Source organism: Aptenodytes patagonicus, chromosome 4, assembly GCF_965638725.1.
Source record: "Aptenodytes patagonicus chromosome 4, bAptPat1.pri.cur, whole genome shotgun sequence".
In the NCBI taxonomy this organism is placed as follows: Eukaryota; Metazoa; Chordata; class Aves; order Sphenisciformes; family Spheniscidae; genus Aptenodytes; species Aptenodytes patagonicus.
The window spans coordinates 10,586,232-10,604,572 of record NC_134952.1 but is presented as its reverse complement, the minus strand read 5'-3'; the positions used below and the strand labels follow the sequence as shown (position 1 = coordinate 10,604,572).

At 44.0% G+C, this 18,341-nt stretch overlaps 1 protein-coding gene across 2 annotated transcripts in view; it reads right to left on the bottom strand.

Moving 5' to 3' along the window:
• The window catches only part of HGFAC (HGF activator), a 47,113-nt gene extending 44,726 nt beyond the window's left edge, over positions 1 to 2,387 (bottom strand). The window contains exons 1-2 of one of the 2 annotated variants that reach the window (XM_076335858.1): positions 2,235 to 2,387; positions 635 to 689 (exon numbers count right to left, since the gene is read on the bottom strand). In XM_076335858.1, the coding sequence (XP_076191973.1) occupies positions 635 to 689; positions 2,235 to 2,300 (121 nt within the window). In that variant the 5' untranslated portion in view covers positions 2,301 to 2,387. The remainder of the gene's footprint in view (positions 1 to 634; positions 690 to 2,234) is intronic. The other variant, XM_076335857.1, reaches the window with a different exon arrangement.
• Positions 2,388 to 18,341: the final 15,954 nt, after the last annotated feature.

Sequence of the window (18,341 nt, the reverse complement as noted above, 5' to 3'; positions counted from 1 at the left end):
GGTTGCCCAGAGAGGTGGTGGATGCCCCATCCCTGGAAACATTCCAGGTCAGGTTGGACGGGGCTCTGAGCAACCTGATCTAGTTGAAGATGTCCCTGCCCATGGCAGGGGGGTTGGACCAGATGACCTTTAGAGGTCCCTTCCAACCCAAACTATTCTATGATTCTATGATTTTATTGTTTAGGTGCCATCAAAACAAATGCAACCTAGCAAATTGCATGGGGCTCAAACCCTTCTCCCACAGAGAGATCAAGGGCTGTGGCAGAAATTGAGCCTATACATACAAAAAGCTTATGTACTTTAAAGTCACGGGGCAGACGCAGCTCTGATTAAAATAAAGGGAGTTGCACGTCTACAGCCACACTATGTTATGAGTGAATATAAGCCACGCCAGCTCAGACAAACTAAAACCCCATCAGCACCTTCCCATTAATCCACACCTGAAGGAAAATTACCTGAGATTCCTGAGCTAATCCCGAATTCCCCTCTACACAGAAATTAATATTGGCATAACCATTCCACAATCCTTATTCATGTTGAAACAAAGACAGGCTTACTACTGATTTGCACAGCATGGATACAGACAGGCAGATCGTGCTTACTGTCATGAAATCTATTGGATTTGACTTTGTACCTTGTGGGAGAGTGAACTCATGTTTTGAGCCTCTTCCTGCCTCAGATTTGTAGTGCTACAAAGAGAAAAAAAAGAGCGTGGATTGGAGACACAAATTCACTCTGGGAACCATCCTACAGAGACAAACGTGCTTTCCAGGGTGCCCCGAAATTGTGTTTCTCCCAGTGCTTCTGCAAAGATCTCATTATTTGCATGTGATTTTTGCTGGGGCACAGTCTGGTGAAAGAGGGTAGATAAACACTGGTTCGTGAAAGGTCTCTGTTAAACCAGGAACACAGGCACAAAAAAGGCCAAAGCTCTGCTCCATTGTATCTTTCTATTACCAAGGGACACATCTCCTATTTCTCTCGGCAGGAAGCATATATGCATTCTGGGGCCAGTTCACAGTTACAAATAACATCCCAGCATTTGACTTTTCCTGTCATTTAGCTGTATCCCCCAGGGCATTAGTTAAAAAAGCAACCTCTCCTTCATTTGGGTTCACCCATCAGCAAGCAAAGAGCACTAGGCTGAGCTGATTGTGAGCCACAGGAAATAATAAAAATGGTAATACACATAAAGTGCTGCTGCCACCAAAGGTGCTGACAGCTGAACTAAAGCAAATAAAAATACCACAAAAGCAGTCAAGCAAGCAGCACATCATGAATGCAGAACTGGATAGAGGACATAACAAGTAAGGGATAAGACAAAGCTGTTGCTAAGATATATAGGGAGGGCTTGAACAGTTCTGAGGAAGAAACAGTTTTTGCACTCTACACTGACTCTGCCAGCACTGAGCAGTCTCCAACGGCTTCAGCCAGGGCTGATCTTTTCCTAGGCACCATGAATATTCCTCTCTGCTCTCACCTGCAATGTCTAAGGAGATACTTCTGTACTTCACTGGGATAGTTAGGATTATAGCATCATTTAAGTATATCTGAGCTGGTTTTAAACTAGCTAGTGAAATAACACTAATCATAAAGCCACACAACTGGGGGTCCAGGCTATTAGCTGCGCTGCTAGTCCATGGTGGATGCCAGGCCATGGTGGGGTTTAAGCAAACTAGCAAAGTCAAACCATCACAGCCATGCTCAGCAGTGCTGCAGCTGCCTTGCAGACGTACCCAAAAAAAAGACACAAAGCACACGATGAAAACACTGAAGGGCATGGTATGAAACCAGGGAGAGGTTTGAAAAGCAGGAGACGGTTACCTAAGCTGGCATGTTCAGTTACCAGGTAGCAGTAAAGTCTGGTGGGGTAGCACTCTCCTTCCATGCTACTGCAGGTATCTGCTTGTGTCAACACATTTCTGAGATGCATTTTCGAAGTATTTCAATTTTTGTGGTACTTCCTCCCCTTCCGTTCTTCCTCCCTAGCAGGGCATGGATGTAATCAATATTTCTTTAAATGCAGACATGTATGGGACCAGCTATCCTACAGGCCCGCCACTTAGACAGCATTGCTGTGAGCCTTCCTCCAGCAAATCCCTTTTGTTTTTCATTTGAAGTGCTCTTCCTTTTGGTCTGGTCGGCGGCTTCACTCATCCAACCCCAAGGCAACATTGTCCTGCCAGCCAGCACATAGGTGATCCACCACTCCAAAACAGAAGAATCAGACTTACCATCCTTGCACAGTCACTGCTCAGAGTCAGAGCCAAGACAACAGTGAAAGGAGCACAGACTTTCATCTTTGCTCTCCTCTCACGAAGGTTTTGCTTGGCAGAGGGAAACTTCCAGGGCTGGGCTGAAGCAGGAGGGTGAATCAGCAACGACCTTTCGCAAGGGACTGTGATTTACTTGACTTTAGGGTATTTCAGTTTTCTAAGTAAGCAGAGCTGTTATCATTGTTAATCATTAATGTCTTTGTGGGTAGATGGGAATGCCATGTAGTGAGATACTCTCCCCAAACCACAGGGAGTGAAGAGTTTACAAAGTGCCTGACCTTTGGAGATGATCGCCAGTGTACTCAGCAAGCGTTTAAGAGCACCTCCAGAGGACCTGATCCAATGTTGCTTGTAATCAGAGATGATTTACAATCCAGACATTTCCCATATCTTTCCCTTCAGGAGCTAATTAAAAGCATGGTATAGCAATAACAAGGAGCTCCAAGCAAGCCCACTGAGGAGACGACATTACATTGCAAAATATGGACCAGATCAATGCCAATATCAAACACAAGAATTACTCATTAACAGATGGTTACCTGCCCAGCCATGACTTAAAACAGCAGCCTTTCAGCAATAGACTGGGAAAATTAAAAAGCAAGAAAATAGACATTACTCTGACAAGATGTTTTGTGTACCAGAACGCTCCCTTCTGCAGCCGCCTGAGCAAAGCCATCTCTGTCTTGTAAGTGCTTGGCTGAGATAGCTGCACTGCAGAAGCATTTCTAATAGGGATGCAGAGGGTATTGCTAAAACTGAGATTTCACCAGTGGAGTCTGTTTCAGCCCCACCTTGCCCCACAACCAAAATCTACAGGTTTGGCTGGTACAACTGTGTCTGTGCTTGGGGCTTTTGCCAGCCATGTCCTGTCAATCAGGGACCGCACCTCTTCACACCCAAAATCCCCACAGCCACAACAACAGAAAGAATACCATAGTCCTTGCTTAAGTTGTGCTCTACCCTTTGAAGTTTCGCCAGTACAGCTATGGAAGGGATGTGATTTTTTTTTTTTTTTTAAGCCAAGTCCATGGCTGTAGGGCCCGGTGGTGCAGTGGAGCTACCCCAGCACAATTTTGCTATGATGGTTTATAATGTTGGAGGGGATTTCCACTGGCTGTGCTATCACACTGCTCTGTCTGTCGTCACAGTAAGAGCTCTTGTTAGTACAACTATGCATATATAGGTTTATGGACAAAATTTTCCTACTGTCAGCAAGGCTTGGAACAGCAGGACCGAGGCAAATTTGGAATGTTCTTCCCAAAATCCAGCAAAGAGCAAACAAGCAGAAAAAAAATCTTTGCCTCAATGTGTTGTTTGTTGCCTGAAGATTTGAAGTAAATAAAGCTTCAGAATAGACTTGTGGAATAGATCTGTCTTATTTTCACTCATTTCAAACATGGAAATAGGATGTACAGACAGTCTGATCTGCCTGGGGACACCTGACAAAGCTGGAACATAGATTTCCACTTCGTACCCTGTCGTGGTTTAACTCCAGTCGGTAACCAAGCCCCACACAGCCGCTCACTCACCCTCCCCCCCGGTGGGATGGGGGGGAGAATGAGAAGAGCAAAAGTGAGAAAACTCATGTGTTGAGATAAGAACAGCTTAATAATTGAAATAAAATATAATAATAATTATAATAATAATAATAATAGTAATAATAGTAATGAAAAGGAAAAAAACCAACAGAGAGAAAGCAACAAAACCCAGGAAAAATAAGTGATGCAACCGCTCACCCCACGCCGACCAATGCCCAGTCAGTCCCCAAGTGGCGGTCACCATGCCCCAGCCAACTGAGTTTATATAAACCCAGTTTATATACTGAGCATGACGTCCCATGGTATGGAATATCCCTTTGGCCAGTTTGGGTCAGCTGTCCTGGCTGTGCCCCCTCCCAGCTTCTTGTGCACCTCCTCGCTGGCAGAGTATGGGAAGCTGAAAAGTCCTTGACTTAGTATAAACACTTCTTAGCCACAACTGAAACATCAGTGTGTTATCACAATATTCTCATCCTAAAACCAAAACACAGCACTATGCCAGCTGCTAGGATGAAAATTAACTCTATCGCAGCCGAAACCAGGATATACCCTCTTTCTTGACTCAGGCCATCAGGCTTCAAACTAGTAATACCTATACAATGGCTTGTAGGCATCTGCTTACCACCCAGCCTACTGAAATTGTGCAAAGAAAGCAAAAAAAGCCATTAGCTGCTATTCCACCCAGAGTTCCCAAAAGCTCTGCGGAAAGAGAGGAGCGGGGGAGCAAGGACTGGACAGCAAGGGGAGGAGGAAGGTACTTCTTTAAAGCTGCGGCAATACCCTTTTCCACCAATTTCCAGAATAAAAAACATCCACTTCCAGGACCAGAAACACTGTATTTCTGTGATCACCAAGACAGGTTGTAGGAAAGCATTTTTCCATAGTAAGAAAGAAGAAAAGCAAGAATGCATTCTGTGTCCGTGTGTCTGCTCCCGGTTGCTGTAGTTCGTAGACATTGAACTACAAGCAAAAGTTGCAGAGTGTCTTTCTGGGGAGTCACAACTCTAAGCTTTTAGCTCAAACCGATTCCTCAACATAAGAAAAAGGAAGAAGCACCAACACCAGGAGCCACTTCAACTGGTAGGACGTTGCTGGCACAAAGCAAAAGGAAATGACATCAAATCCAGGAGTTGCAACAGCTGCCAGAGAAGCACCACCATATAATGGGAATTACCCCTGAGTAAGGTCTGAATAACGACCAAACAGTGATTTCAGGGTTCAGACAGATATGAATCATTTAAAAACCCTAACTACTACATGTACGCTGCCTGCATTGGTTCAGCAGAGAGGTGTCTGAACAGGTCTTATGGCCATAGAGAAACGGCAGAATTTAAGGTGTGTTTTTCTGTAAATTGTGTTAAATGATCAGCGACACTTACAGCTATTTATAACCAGAAGAAAGTCTGCCTGCCTTCATCAGGCTTTTCCTAGAATCAGTAAAAATGAAGTGTGCCACATGTTTTTTGGAGAAACATATTATCTCATTGGCAAGAAACTACTCAGAAAACTGAAGATTCAGTTTTGATACTGAATTCTTATAAACCTCACAGGGCTTTGGGAACTTGGGAGTTCATAAGGATGAAGAATAAGGTCTTGGCTGCAGATATTTGTGTGTCATCATGTGAAGCTTTTGGCCAGGAGCAGCACAAGAATTTTTCATGGACAGACAGCTGGGGAACAAACCTGGGGAAAGAGAGCTGAGACACATGAATCCCTTACACTGGCCCGGTTTAATGCCATTGCAGATAGAGCCATCCAGCAGCACGGTCCTGGGTGAGCTGGAAATGACCCCAAAGGCAGAGAGGCACCAAGTAGGGAGGCCATCCCTTCCCCTAACATGTGTTCACGTCTGACTGCGCAGCCTCTCCATTGAGAATCCAGATGCACACAGAGCTTCCAATGTGAAGATAATAAAACTGGGGGGAAAAAAAGCAGCACAGAGGTGTGAGGGGGTCAGCAAGCGTAACATTTTTAATTTACTCATATACACCAGTGCCGCAATCACTGGTGCTCAGACAGTTTACAGGAATCGGACCTGACCTCAGGAACAGACTAACCAGAGACGAAGGCAGAACGGGTGCACGCAGCCAGCTGCTCCTCAGCACGCAGAGCATCGAATGGCCCGTGCCCGCAGCAGCCCTCTGCCTCTGCCAAAGGCCAAAGAACCACTCTCACGCTCAGATGTCACAAGACTACACGTTGTTAAGACCTCTGGGGATGCCTATCATGAGAGAAATGTCTTCTGCTGTAGGGTGGAGATACTGTTTGGTTTGTATCGCTGCGGCTGAGAATCCACCAGCCTGCGAGACCAGGGGCACCATGCCAAAACCATCGCCCCGTGGGTCAGGCTGATGAACCCACAGATCTTCTCTCCTTAACCTTCGCAAATCAATTAATCTGTGATTCATTATTTCCAGTGTACTGAAGGAAATTTTCCATAAAGGGAGAAAACACTCAGGTGTGTATGGAGCAAATAACGTAACAACAACGAGAAAAACAATGAAGATACAGAAACAATCCATATGGCATTCAAGACAAAGTACCTAGCATTAGATTTTAGACTTCATTTAGCACCCATTTCAAATGAGGCCCTGTAAAACACTAAAGAACTAGAACTAGAACTAGAACTAGAACTAGAACTAGAACTATAAATATAAATATAAATATAAATATAAATATAAATATAAATATAAATATAAATATAAATACGTGTGTGTGTATAGAAGAGAAGAAATCCGGAAATAGGAGCTAGAGGAAAGACCTGGCTTTGGGGTGACAGAATATTTGGCAGCTCTAAGGCCTGGAGCCTGTATTGCAGCTCAGCCCACCAGTGAAACTGCAGGTAGAGTCTGGCTCTTGTTTTCGAAGAAAATTCCACTTTCCTTTTAAAGAGAGGCACATTCTGATTCTTAACTTTGCTGCACATAATATTGGCCATTTCCTGTGAAGCACATATAATCCAAACGCATTTAGAGCCAGATTCTGCTACTGCTGAAGTCAATGAAATGTTTCAAAATAAGACTAGGAACTCTTTATCATTTTTGCAGGCTGTAATCCTTCTGTATCAAAGGCTAAAATCCCTCATTTTCAGCATTTTTCCCTTAATTTTGACATCATCATGGGAAAATGAAAAGGCAAATAAACACACACTAAATGAGCAGAAAGAGACAGAAATCCTTGCTGCAGGGGGTGTAGCACATACTGATAATGCTGCCTCACACATCTGCCTTTTCCTCACTTCCCACATTGCAATGGTTTTTATTTCTTTAAATTTAACAATAATTAATAAAAGCCCAGACTAAGCCCAGACTCTGAACTACTTAGTAATAATGAAACAATATTAACAACCATCCTAAATCATTAAATACCAACAAAAAGTAAATTAACCGTCAGCCACAAATATGAAATAATACAATTGCTCTTTTTTTTTTTCATCAATTAGTTCATTAGACATAAGTGGAAAAGACAAGTTTAAACACACACGCTTCCGTTTGCATTCATTCCTGTGTACCAGCTACCAAGCAGACTGGGGGAGGGCTATCCCATGGCTGCAAGTTCATCAGTGTTCTCCATTTTTACGTTATTTCCTGACCATTGTAAATGTTTCTGAGAAATCTACCACTCAGCTACTGCAAAACTGAAGAAAAATTATAATCTTTTCTAATGACTGATTCCCCCATGTAATTTTGCAAATTTCTATGCTTTTTCATAGTAATAAGGTAGTAAGGTTTTCTTCTTTCAAAGCTAGGTTCTTCATCCCTTTTGAAGCTAACGTATGGCAGCCAGCTAAGGGGGCAGTGTTGCCTCCTGAGACGATCTGATGTCCAGCCTTTAGTTGACATTATTGTTACGAAGCCCAAAGCTAGCTTCCTGGATAAGGGGACAGTTGCAGGCTATGGCATTGTTGGCACAAGGAACTAGTGCTAGACCTAATGTCTCTGCAAGTGTGCTGGCTCTGAGGCGTTTATACAACCTGATGAGTGCATGTGGATTAGAAGTAATTAGAAGTATTTCTAGCATGAAAAATACAACTTTAAATTCATCTTTCAAGGAGGGTAGGATGCAAGCAATCAGGTGTGGCAATTCTGCTCCTGGTATACTAGCAAGGGACTCGGTGCCAACGTGAGGCTGACGTACAGACCCTCCCGACTCTCTTTTCTTTTCCTCTGTGGGACCTGCAAACCATGCTGCAGACCTTAGTGTCACTGTCGGATGGGATTCCCTTCATCTCTGTTGCTTGAAATCGTTCCCATCCTCTGGTCCTGGGAGCCGTTACCAAAACTCAGCTGTCCCTGTTGCTTAATGAATATCCCAATCACCAGAACTGAGGCTAATACTCACGGGCTCCAAGTCTAGTGACTTTTTAAAGATTTTAAAAGAAGGCAATGCAGCAACACTAGGAGTGCATGAGGGAGCCATCCCCTTCCCTCTAACACCTATGCTCAGGGCTGCCCTGACACGGGAGGGCACGGGTCCGAGCTGTCTCAGGAAATGGTGCAACCTCCATCTGGGTGCTCACATCTGAAACCAACATCTTCATCACCGGGCAAGAAGTGAGCCTCCACCTCCTCTTCTCTGTTCTGGAGTGGTGCCTAGAGAAAAGCCTCTTGCTAACACCACATGCAAAGGAAGAAAGCTGAAATAATTTCACTTGTTTGCTTATTTCAGCAAGAAAAAAGAAAAGCTTTGGCTCAAATCAAACTGAAAAGTTGAGTTATTGACATGGACCTTAAACAGTGCAGGACCCAGCTTTCCACATAGCCACACTGCAACTGCAGACACCTCTGAGTGTCACCCCCTCCTCTCCCTGGGAGCTTCAGAAATCCCAGGGAAAAAAATCGACATGGTTTTGGCTTTCAGAGAGGACTGGAGTCCCGGTCCATCCTCTCCTGCACCAGACTTTTCTGTTAATATTCGCAGTCCCCAAGCTGTGCATAACCTCTGCCACATCGTAACAGAGCAAACAAGTCCTTTTACAAACCATCCTCCTCTCGCCTAGAGGCAGCGAGGCTGGTAAAAGTGCAGCTGCAAAAGGCTGGTTGCTGGGCAGCTGGGATCCAGCAAACACAGATTTGGCTCTGCTGCGCTTTAGCAGATAATCCTGGGACAGAAAGATACGCCTTCACCCAAATGTTTACTCCTCCTCACTCCTCTCACCTCCCACAGTCCTCCAGTACCTCTAGCAGCTCTCCTGGCTTCCCTCACCCGCAAGCTCACAGCTCTGGGGTTTTCTGCACTGATTTCCTTTCTCTTTTCTCCAGGGACTGAAACTGTTCTTGGATCTATCATGTTATTTTTTTCATCTCGCTCCCTCACCACCCTTATTCCTCACTGTCACACTGGCTGTGGACGTCCCATCCTGGATCACAACCTTGCCAGCAGCCTCCACTGCCTCCCCAGCGCGCGGCAGCAGAGTGAACATCTTCCTTCCAGCAGAGTGAACATCTTCCTTCCGTGCATGAGCCGGTCTCAATGCATTATCGGTTCTTCCTCTCCCCTCTGCCTTCTGCAGGGCTTGGGGCACTCCTTTGGCAGCTCTGCAGACCTTCACACTACCATCACAGCTCCCCATGGAGATGGATCTGCCCCTGGACTCCTGGATTTTCTCCCACGGTTCCTCCAGTTGGCTTTGGCGTGTTTTTGTTAAACATCGCTCTTCACCAAACCCCACATCCTGGTGCTTATCCATCTACCGCTTCTACCCCTTATCTCACTGCTGCCCCTCAGACATGGCCTCTTTGGTCTTGCTCTCCACTAGCATCTTCTCTTCCCACACTGCAGGGTCAGTGCTCAGAGCTATACCTACCTTCAGCTAAAAGTATCAGACCTTGTGAGTCCCCCCCGAGTCAGAGGGTGTTCTCCCCCTTCCCTAGCCCAGAGCTTCACAGCCCTTCCTCATCACCTGCATCTGGCAGGAGCGGGCACAAGACCCTCGACAGCGCAGCACCCAGAAGGTGCAGCCTTTCAAATGGGCTCTCTGCAGCAGTAGCAAACACCCGGGGCGTCCCCTCCTCTGGTTTCAGCACTCCTAGGAAGACTGTCCCCATTTTTTTGTATTTTCCCTGTGGCTGTAGCCCCATTTCATCCATTCCCACACCAGTCTTTCCTGCTAGCATTTACTTTCCCAAAGAGGCATATAACATACTGATCAGGCTGCAACTCTGCAAGCACGGCCTCCTGGATACTTCTTCCCATTGGCATGGGTGGCTTTGCCTTGGCAGGATATGGTATCAGACAGTATTCTGCCTGCAGTGTTTCTCTTTTCAATTGACCATCTTTGTGTGCATTGATTTTGTAATGGCTTCATGCTTTCTTCTCTGTGAAATCACATTTTTAACCAGATTCAGCCACTGCAGTTGCAGGTATATATTTAAAAAGCCTTTACCTGCAGCTGTGCTTACAAATGTTTCTTTTATGCATCCAAAAAACTTGAGTTCTGATCTGAAAAATCAAATCATATAAAAGTAGCAATGGAAGAGCTGGGCTTGAGCTGCAGAAAGAAAACCAGACTGTGATTTTATACCCCTAATCACACAAATCTGTGAGTGATTTAAGGCTTTGCTACAAGCCACAATATGCCGAACCTTCATTTATATACCACAGACATGGATCTAGTTGCAAAAACTAGCCAAGATTTCAGAAGTCCATTTCAAGATGATACTTAGTTCTGTTCGTACACTCAGATGTCATGACATACCTAAAATACTATGCCTGCAACCAGTCTAGGATGTGTTTGCATGGAGACTGTTCCTCCTACTGTATATGAATAAGAGTGGAAAGTAGGTAAGTGTATTTTTCAAGGACTTTCATATAAACCTTTGCCGAAACCCTGGCTGAAACAGTAGGCCCATATACAGAGGCGTATGGGGTTTTTTTTAGCCATGTACTCACTGAAAACTGACAAGAAGAGGTGTAGAGGCACCCACCTTCCACCGATGCCAACCCATTTAGGTAACTTCAGCACAGGCTGATTTGCAATTGTTAGGCACGTACATTTTTAGCTGTGCTCATATTCCTGCTATTCCACCCACTTTCTTCATTAGCATATTAGACGCCCCCATGGCATACTTTAAAATGGTCTATAAGTCAGGCATGTGTGAGGGAAGGTGGCTCCACTGCTGCAGCTGAAGGCAGCTGAAGTCTTCCCTTTCAAAGGGGGAAAGAGCAGTAACAGAGAAAAGACAGCCCTATGGGAAGGACGCCAGCCCCACAGCCTGCCTCGACTTCGGGGTTATTTCCCATGGTAGGGTGGAGAGCAGAGTTCACAAATAGTGCTCTGATTATTCTAATTGCAGTCCTAATAATATCCTGTATAGAAACCTGTATATATATACACACATAAATATTTTCCATATATATGTATGGAAATCAGATGTATTATTAAACATCCACTTTCTGCTTTGCAGATAACTCATATGCCAAGGGTTGAAGTGCCAGGTGACACCCGTTGATCAGCCTTAAGGCTGTGGTGACCAGGGGAAGCCACACAATGAGGTGCCCTCCGCTAAACCTGCGCCCTGTGCAGGGAGCGTTCCTGTCACTCAGTGTCGCTGCAGCAGCTGCCCAGGGCCAGCAGGGCTGCTTGGACACTGGCTTTTGCAGTGTCATCATAAGGATACTCACCTTAGATTTATCCATCTGTATTTTCAACCTGTTCATCTAGCATAGTGTTTGCCTAGGCTTTCCCTGGGGTTTTTGCATTACAAATCTGGTGGCAAACCTCTAAGGGACTGTCCCCAGAGGGTATCTCTAACCGTACTGTGGGTAAGTGTTGTTCCAGTCAAGCAGTCGGCTGCTTAGGACAGCGACAAATTGCAATTTCTTTCCCCATCAGACACAAATCTCCCTTGTCCGTTTTCCCCTCCTGGCCCTTCCTCCCACTGCCTTTCTCCCCCAGCTTCTCCCCTCGGTCTCCCTGCTGCCGAGCTCTTGTTCCTACACAGGAGCCTGACCCTTGGATCTCAGTCCCGCGCCTCGGGGTGCGTTTGGGAGAGCTGGTAACGTAACAGGTAGGCAGAGATAAGCTTGCCTCCTGTAGGGAGGGACATGGGTGCCCCTCAACCAGGGTTCTTCTCTCACCACATACAAAAGCCCCGCTACTCATGGCCTCCTCTTCTCTATTACCTCCCTCTGCTCTTGCCTGTCCGTGTTCTCATCCTGTTGGAGACTGCTGCACAGTTTTTCCACCAAATCAATAGGGATTCTGTCCCTGACAAAACCTAAAGGCCCTTTTTCCTGTAATCCCAATAGTAAGGCAGGCAGACATGTACCAGGAAGAAACTGGGGTCCCTCCTGGTGAGCAGCCCTCTCCCCGCTGCACAAATCCTGACTTCAGAAGTGATTTGTGAACCACTCGCTATCTCACTGCTGGACTCAAGAATAGGCTTAGGCTAAAGATTTCACAACCTGGCCAATATCCCCGCTGTATTTCCTTCTTTCTCCTTTTTTCCCCTCATTTCCCTGTACCTCCAGTGCCACGGCTTGTAATTGCTGCAGAAATGTAATTGCTGCTCTGTGTAATTGCTGCAGAAAAAATCTGAGCTGTCATTGACTTACATTGTTCACACATCAGGAGAAACTGGCAGATCAGAGTCACCCCACCTAGCTTCAGGGACCTGCTGCATATGTATTTACATCTGAGGTAGGTATCAAGGCTCCCACTATAAGCAATGGAGACCTAGAAAATACAGAACAGTGAAATTTAAGGTACGAGTCACCTGACTGAAACTATGTTTCAACTCAAGGATGAAACAAATCATTCTTTATATCCATGGAGAGGATTAAACAAATAATTCTTTATATCCATGGACAGTATTAATTATATCTCTAACAAATCTATAAAGTAACACCTGTTTTTAGGGTACAAAGGCAGCTTTGGAGTAGACACCTAAAGTTAGGCATGAAGATCCCAGCCAGGATCACCAAAAAGAGAAATCATGATTTTCGGATCAGCTATGTTAAGTCTATTTTGAATTAAACTGGACTTTCTTTTGCTCACACAAGGCCTAATCCTGTTAACTACGCAGTTGCCTACCAAGGAAAATTACACCTTATGGCACCGCAGAGTGGGTGGGTCCTTTCATGGTATAAGCTAATGTCACTGCAATGAATGGCAGCAAAATCTCATACCTCTGTATCTGTCCATCTCCCACAAAAGCATAAAACAAACAGGCAAGATGCAATGGGATGACCAGCATTCTCCAGGAGACTGAGGTGGTGTAAGACCGATGGCGCGTGTTTAGCCATCCAGCACCTTCCAACAGGAAGATGAACATCTGCCTGTTTGTGCCTTCACCTTCTCGCCAGGGACTGAAGTTGCGGCAGGCATTGTTCTGGATTTTCTAATACACACACGCACATGTTTTACTCAACGCTCAGATGAGCAAGGACAAGATCAAAGATATGTGCCCACCGTCACCGATTAGTTCCTGGTTGCAAAAAAGTTTCAGCTAACTGCTTTGCATGCAGAGGGCTGATCTCAGCCAGGCATTGCTTCATGCTGGCCATAGGATTGGCTGGAATTTTTTTTAAGTGTGGAAGAGGTTGAAGTTATGTAGATATTGTTGGTATATGAGTTCATGTTGTTGGTATACTAGCAAATACAGTTACTGAAAAGGATGCTTGTGCAAGTCTATAAATGAGGGAGAACAGTAATTAAAGGGTAGTTTCCCCTCATCACATGGTTTCATCTTTCCAGGAAAGACTCAAATCATTAAGAAAGACCCCAGTTATCTCTCGCAGGAATGGGGAGAGGCATTAGTTTCATTTTTGTGCCCTGATTTAAGATTATGCCACTCCAAGAGGATTAGCTTTAATTAGATTAGCTTCTAGCTGGCCTTTCGTTTCTTTATCAGCCTGCTCTGGAATTGAGGCTTGAAGCTGTACAATAACTAAGTTATATATAATGTTGAGATTGTGAGCAGGTCTTTGCAGGCAGAGAATGCAAACGAGGTACAGGTTGGTGTGTCCTGGCAAAGCAGACGCAAGGTATTTAAGAATACCATTCCCGGGCTTGGACTTCAGGGCCTTCTCCAGTGAGGAAGGTGAATGGTCTTTACAGTACCTGCCCTGAGGCTTGATGCAGGCTATGGGCACTTGGAAATGCTCTAGTGGCTTTGCAGCTCTGTGTACCTGCAGGGGTGGGATTCAGCATCATCGCTGGAAACTGGTACGAGATTATCATGGGGAGTAATACAGTGTTGGCATGGATTTGGAAGAGTTACATTTCATCCCATTCCCATCAGTCATTTTCTGCTATTGGTACTCAAACTTCTGTGTGTCCCCTTGCTCTGGCACAGAGTGTTCGAAGCACAAACAAAGAGGATGGTGAATGAGAAGGGAACTGTTTAAGGAGCATCGTGTCACTGATTCAGGGTAGCGTACACAGACACTGATCTGCTGGGGCCCCCAGTTTGTGCCACTCTTGCTCTCTGGTAGATAGATCATTCGTATATTTTCGCAGTGCCTGCTGCATGGGCAGAGCAGTTCTGATGCATTTGTCCACTCAGAAACCACAGAGCCAGACAACCCACCAAGACTGTGTAGAAGAGAAGCCAGAGGAGGATTACACTGTACCTGGAAAACATTCAGCTACTGCTTTACCTCAGGTTTGCAGTCCCTTTGTGTTGCTAGAATAGAGCAAAAGGAATTAGTTAAAGGCTAAAAACCTAACCCACTATTATTAAATTCCAGAGGATGAGCTATTTTTAAGGTATATAAATATTTGGCAGAAATTCTTAACAATCCTATTTTAAAGGAATTTCTTTATGTAAGCTAGGTTTAAGAAGACATCTTTGCAAAATCTAATAAAAGGCAGGCTAGGTTCACGTTGTCACATACTTCCATCGAAGTCCAAATGGCAGCAGGTCCCAGAATAACTGAAAAAACCTTTTTCACGTCTCTTCCCTACATTGAAATTAGGTATCAGTGAAACATCAGTTCCAGTGGTATAAATTATTTACTTACTACATGCACAATTAACATTTTAAATGAGTTTGACACACTTAAGATTCTATAAAGATTATTGTACGGTAGAGGACTTCTCAATACTTTGGGGAGACAAGGCATGAGAAATAAATCCAATGTGCGTTTTCATATTACAAAGTCATTATATAGAAGTTTAAAGACAAAATCACAAATAAAACAAGAACACAAATCAAATTCTGCACAACAACAATTTTAGACTGTACAACAGAATGATCACTTGGGATGAAAAAATATAAACAATTTTCTTTCCTTATCTTCCACACAAACAATCCAGAAAACATGTTGGTTCATGTGTAACGTATTGGATTTGCTAACATTTTGAGTAATGCAGGCAAGATTTGCAGACACCTGATCGTCCAGCGCTTCTCAGCAGATAAAGGTCTTCTGAAAAAAATCAAAAGTAACCTGGCTAAAAGTGGCAGTCGGTCTACAGCAAAGTAAGATCAATGGAAGTTTTTCCTGTGTTTTAATTGGCATTGGATTAGGGTTCACAAATCTCCCGGTTGTTCATTACCCTGACGCTACGACGCTGAGCTTGGGATGCTGTTCCAAGAGCACAGGCAGAGAGAAGTATTTGGATGTGCCACTTGTTTTTGCTGCAGGGTAAACACCCACACCCTCCACAGAGCAACGTTGTTGTCACACGGGTTTGCTACATTCCCACAAAGCTTGGAAATCTGCCTGTTGATGCAGAAAATACAGTCGTTTCTAAACCCGACACAACAAGCTGCGGTTGAGAGTTAGGAGGAGCGGCTTGGACCTGCAACAGTTTTGGCTTCTCACACCTCTTGATAAGGACCTGCCGTTGGGCCGTGGCCTTTGTCTAACTGAGCCTTTGGAAAGTTTTCAAAATCTTTGAGAAATTGTGAAAAGATGCCTCCAGGTGTTTGCATCACGGACGCTACAGCACAGTACCGCACACTCACCCGGTCTCCCACCTGCAGAGTACCTTAGGAGAGACCATTTTAAATGAGAACACTCACTGTCGGTACTGTGTCAGAGAGGCCTGGGATGGGCAGTAGCACCACTACTGAGAAACAACTACTGGCAAGGATTTCAGTTTTGTGGCAAAAACCAGGCTACTTCCAAAAAATCAAAATAAGCTCGTAAGTCCTGATTACCTCTGCTCCAACGAGATAAGGAGGCTACCGGCTGAGCCACGTCTTTTAACAGTTTTCTGTTAAGAACAGTAAATTCCAGCATCAGAACAGTAAATTCCAGCATCAGAACAGGAGGAGGAATAAAACAATAGACGCTACAGCAAAGGCAAGAAAACAGAGCAAAACTTTCAGGTGGAGAAGTAGTGTGGACCCAGCATCCTTGAAAGACACTCAATAGCTCCCAGAAGACTTTCAGGGGCATGACAGAGGATATGGTACAGTCAGGTATTGGCTCCTTCCCACAGAGCAATAAACCTCTTGCAAAGTCTCTTTGCAAAGCCTGTTTATGTGCCTTCAAAAAACATCGGTTACTTGTCATGCAGTCCCCAAGAGCTAAATTACACAGTGGTTTATTTTGCATGTGTGTTATATCACAAACTTGTTGACAAGGCACACTGCTAGAGTAATCCTAAGGGGGAAGTCCCTTTGCAAGTTTGCTTATATGTATATTTTTTATTCTTCACGGAGACTTTAAAACAAAAAAACAACAAAACTGTGACTGTTGCGGAGCCTATGAAGCTGAAACCGCTACCATTTGAAAATCAAATACCATGACAACAAGTGAAATATCAGAGAACTGGTATATTAAATAAGATTTAGAATGCTGCAGGATTTTCTAAGTGTTGGGGTTTTTTTCTATCACTGGTTGTTACAGTTTCAGGTTTGAGTACTGATATAGGTCAGTGGATCTCCCTCTTCCATGTAAGAGGATGGGGAGACCGAATTCCCCTTTTATTTATCATCATGGGATTAAGGAGACATAAGAGTAACTCTCTGTACAAGCGGAGTTTCAACAGGCAAAAACTGGGAAAGGTAAAAGAGAAATAAAGCCACTTAAGATCTTACCGTCTTTAGGAACTAGCTGGCAAGATAAAGGATTAAGTTATCAAGCAGCGCTTCAATCGGGCTGCTTTTTTAATTGCAAGTAGATTTCATTAGTAGTGGAAATCACAGTATAATGAGGCAACTTAAAGTCAAATTATAATGTTGAAGTCACATAGTAATTAAAACTGGACAACATCCTTAGTAAAATCTTGGAAAACATCAGCCAGAGACAGGCTGTCCACATTCATTTTTATTAATTCCATGATCTGTGGCAACTGATTCCAGCAGGTTTAGCTTTTATATTCTGCTAGATATAGAATAGGAGAGCTACTATTATTAATTATTTCTAAGTCTAAGGAATGAATTTCTGTGAGTCGTAGCTAAGAAGTCATTCTTTTAAACAACATGCCAATAACTGGCATAACAGTGCAGCACGGGGAGGAACATTTTTTTCCACGTCCCTTTGTTTGCAGGATTTCCAGGCATTGTGCCAAGATTTTTCCCTATGTTAAAGAAAACTCTGTTCTTTCACATCCTTCATTTTCCTGCACACAGCTTGACTCTCCCATGCTGTCAAATTCCCTTTGAATCCTTGATACAGTCAAATCCAGTTTGCTGCACTCAGAATTTAAAAACAGCAGTTTTGTTTGCTTTTTTTCTGAGCACAGCAGCTTGTAGAAAGAAAACAGGAGAAGGTGAAGAACCAGCTTTTTGATTTGAACCTGGCTTCTACTAGCTTCATCTGATGGCCCCTGATTCTTGTATTAGAAAAGAGTGTGATAGTCAACCCCTACCCACCCTTTCCATGGCACTCGAGGTTTTTCAGACTTTATTCTACCTCCCCTCAGCTGTCTCTTTTTCCAGCTGAAGAATTCTGTATTGCTCACTAAAAGTCACTTAAGCTCACTTGCACGATGTAAGATAAGCAACCTTGTTTCATCTAAAATACTGATCAGAGATTAATAAAGACTGTAGTGATTGTATGTGAATTTTCAAGCTTTTACCTGTATGATGTTAGGATTTTATTTTCCAAGACACACAAAAAGTGCAAAGCGTATCCCAGGTCAAAAAGCCCGCTCTCTAGTTTGACTGGTGTAATGTTGGTCTTGATTAGAACAAAGCTATTAATTTTCCGGAAGTTAGGAAAAAATTGCGGCCATTTATCTGTGCAAAGAAATATCCTATCATGGGCAATTATTAGCAAAATACTACCAAAAAAAGAAAAGAAATAAACATGGGAAAAATACTTTAAAAATACATAGATACTTAAATATTTTCACATCGTTGGGCTGTGACTGTTTTGTTACGTTGTGTCCCACACAGGTGATATATAGTACAATACAAAACAACATATCCTATGGATCAGTATAGAAGCTTTCCCCCTTTATCCTCAGCACAGGTACAGTCTGAGTGCTTGCAAAGCCAGACTGCACGCGCTGTGCTGTGGATGTATTTTAACAGCACGGTCCATTGCAGTGTGGTACCCAGTTACCTCAGTTTCCAAGCCTGTTCACTCACTCCTAGTTCTGATCTCGGTTGCTGCCCGCTGTGTTTCC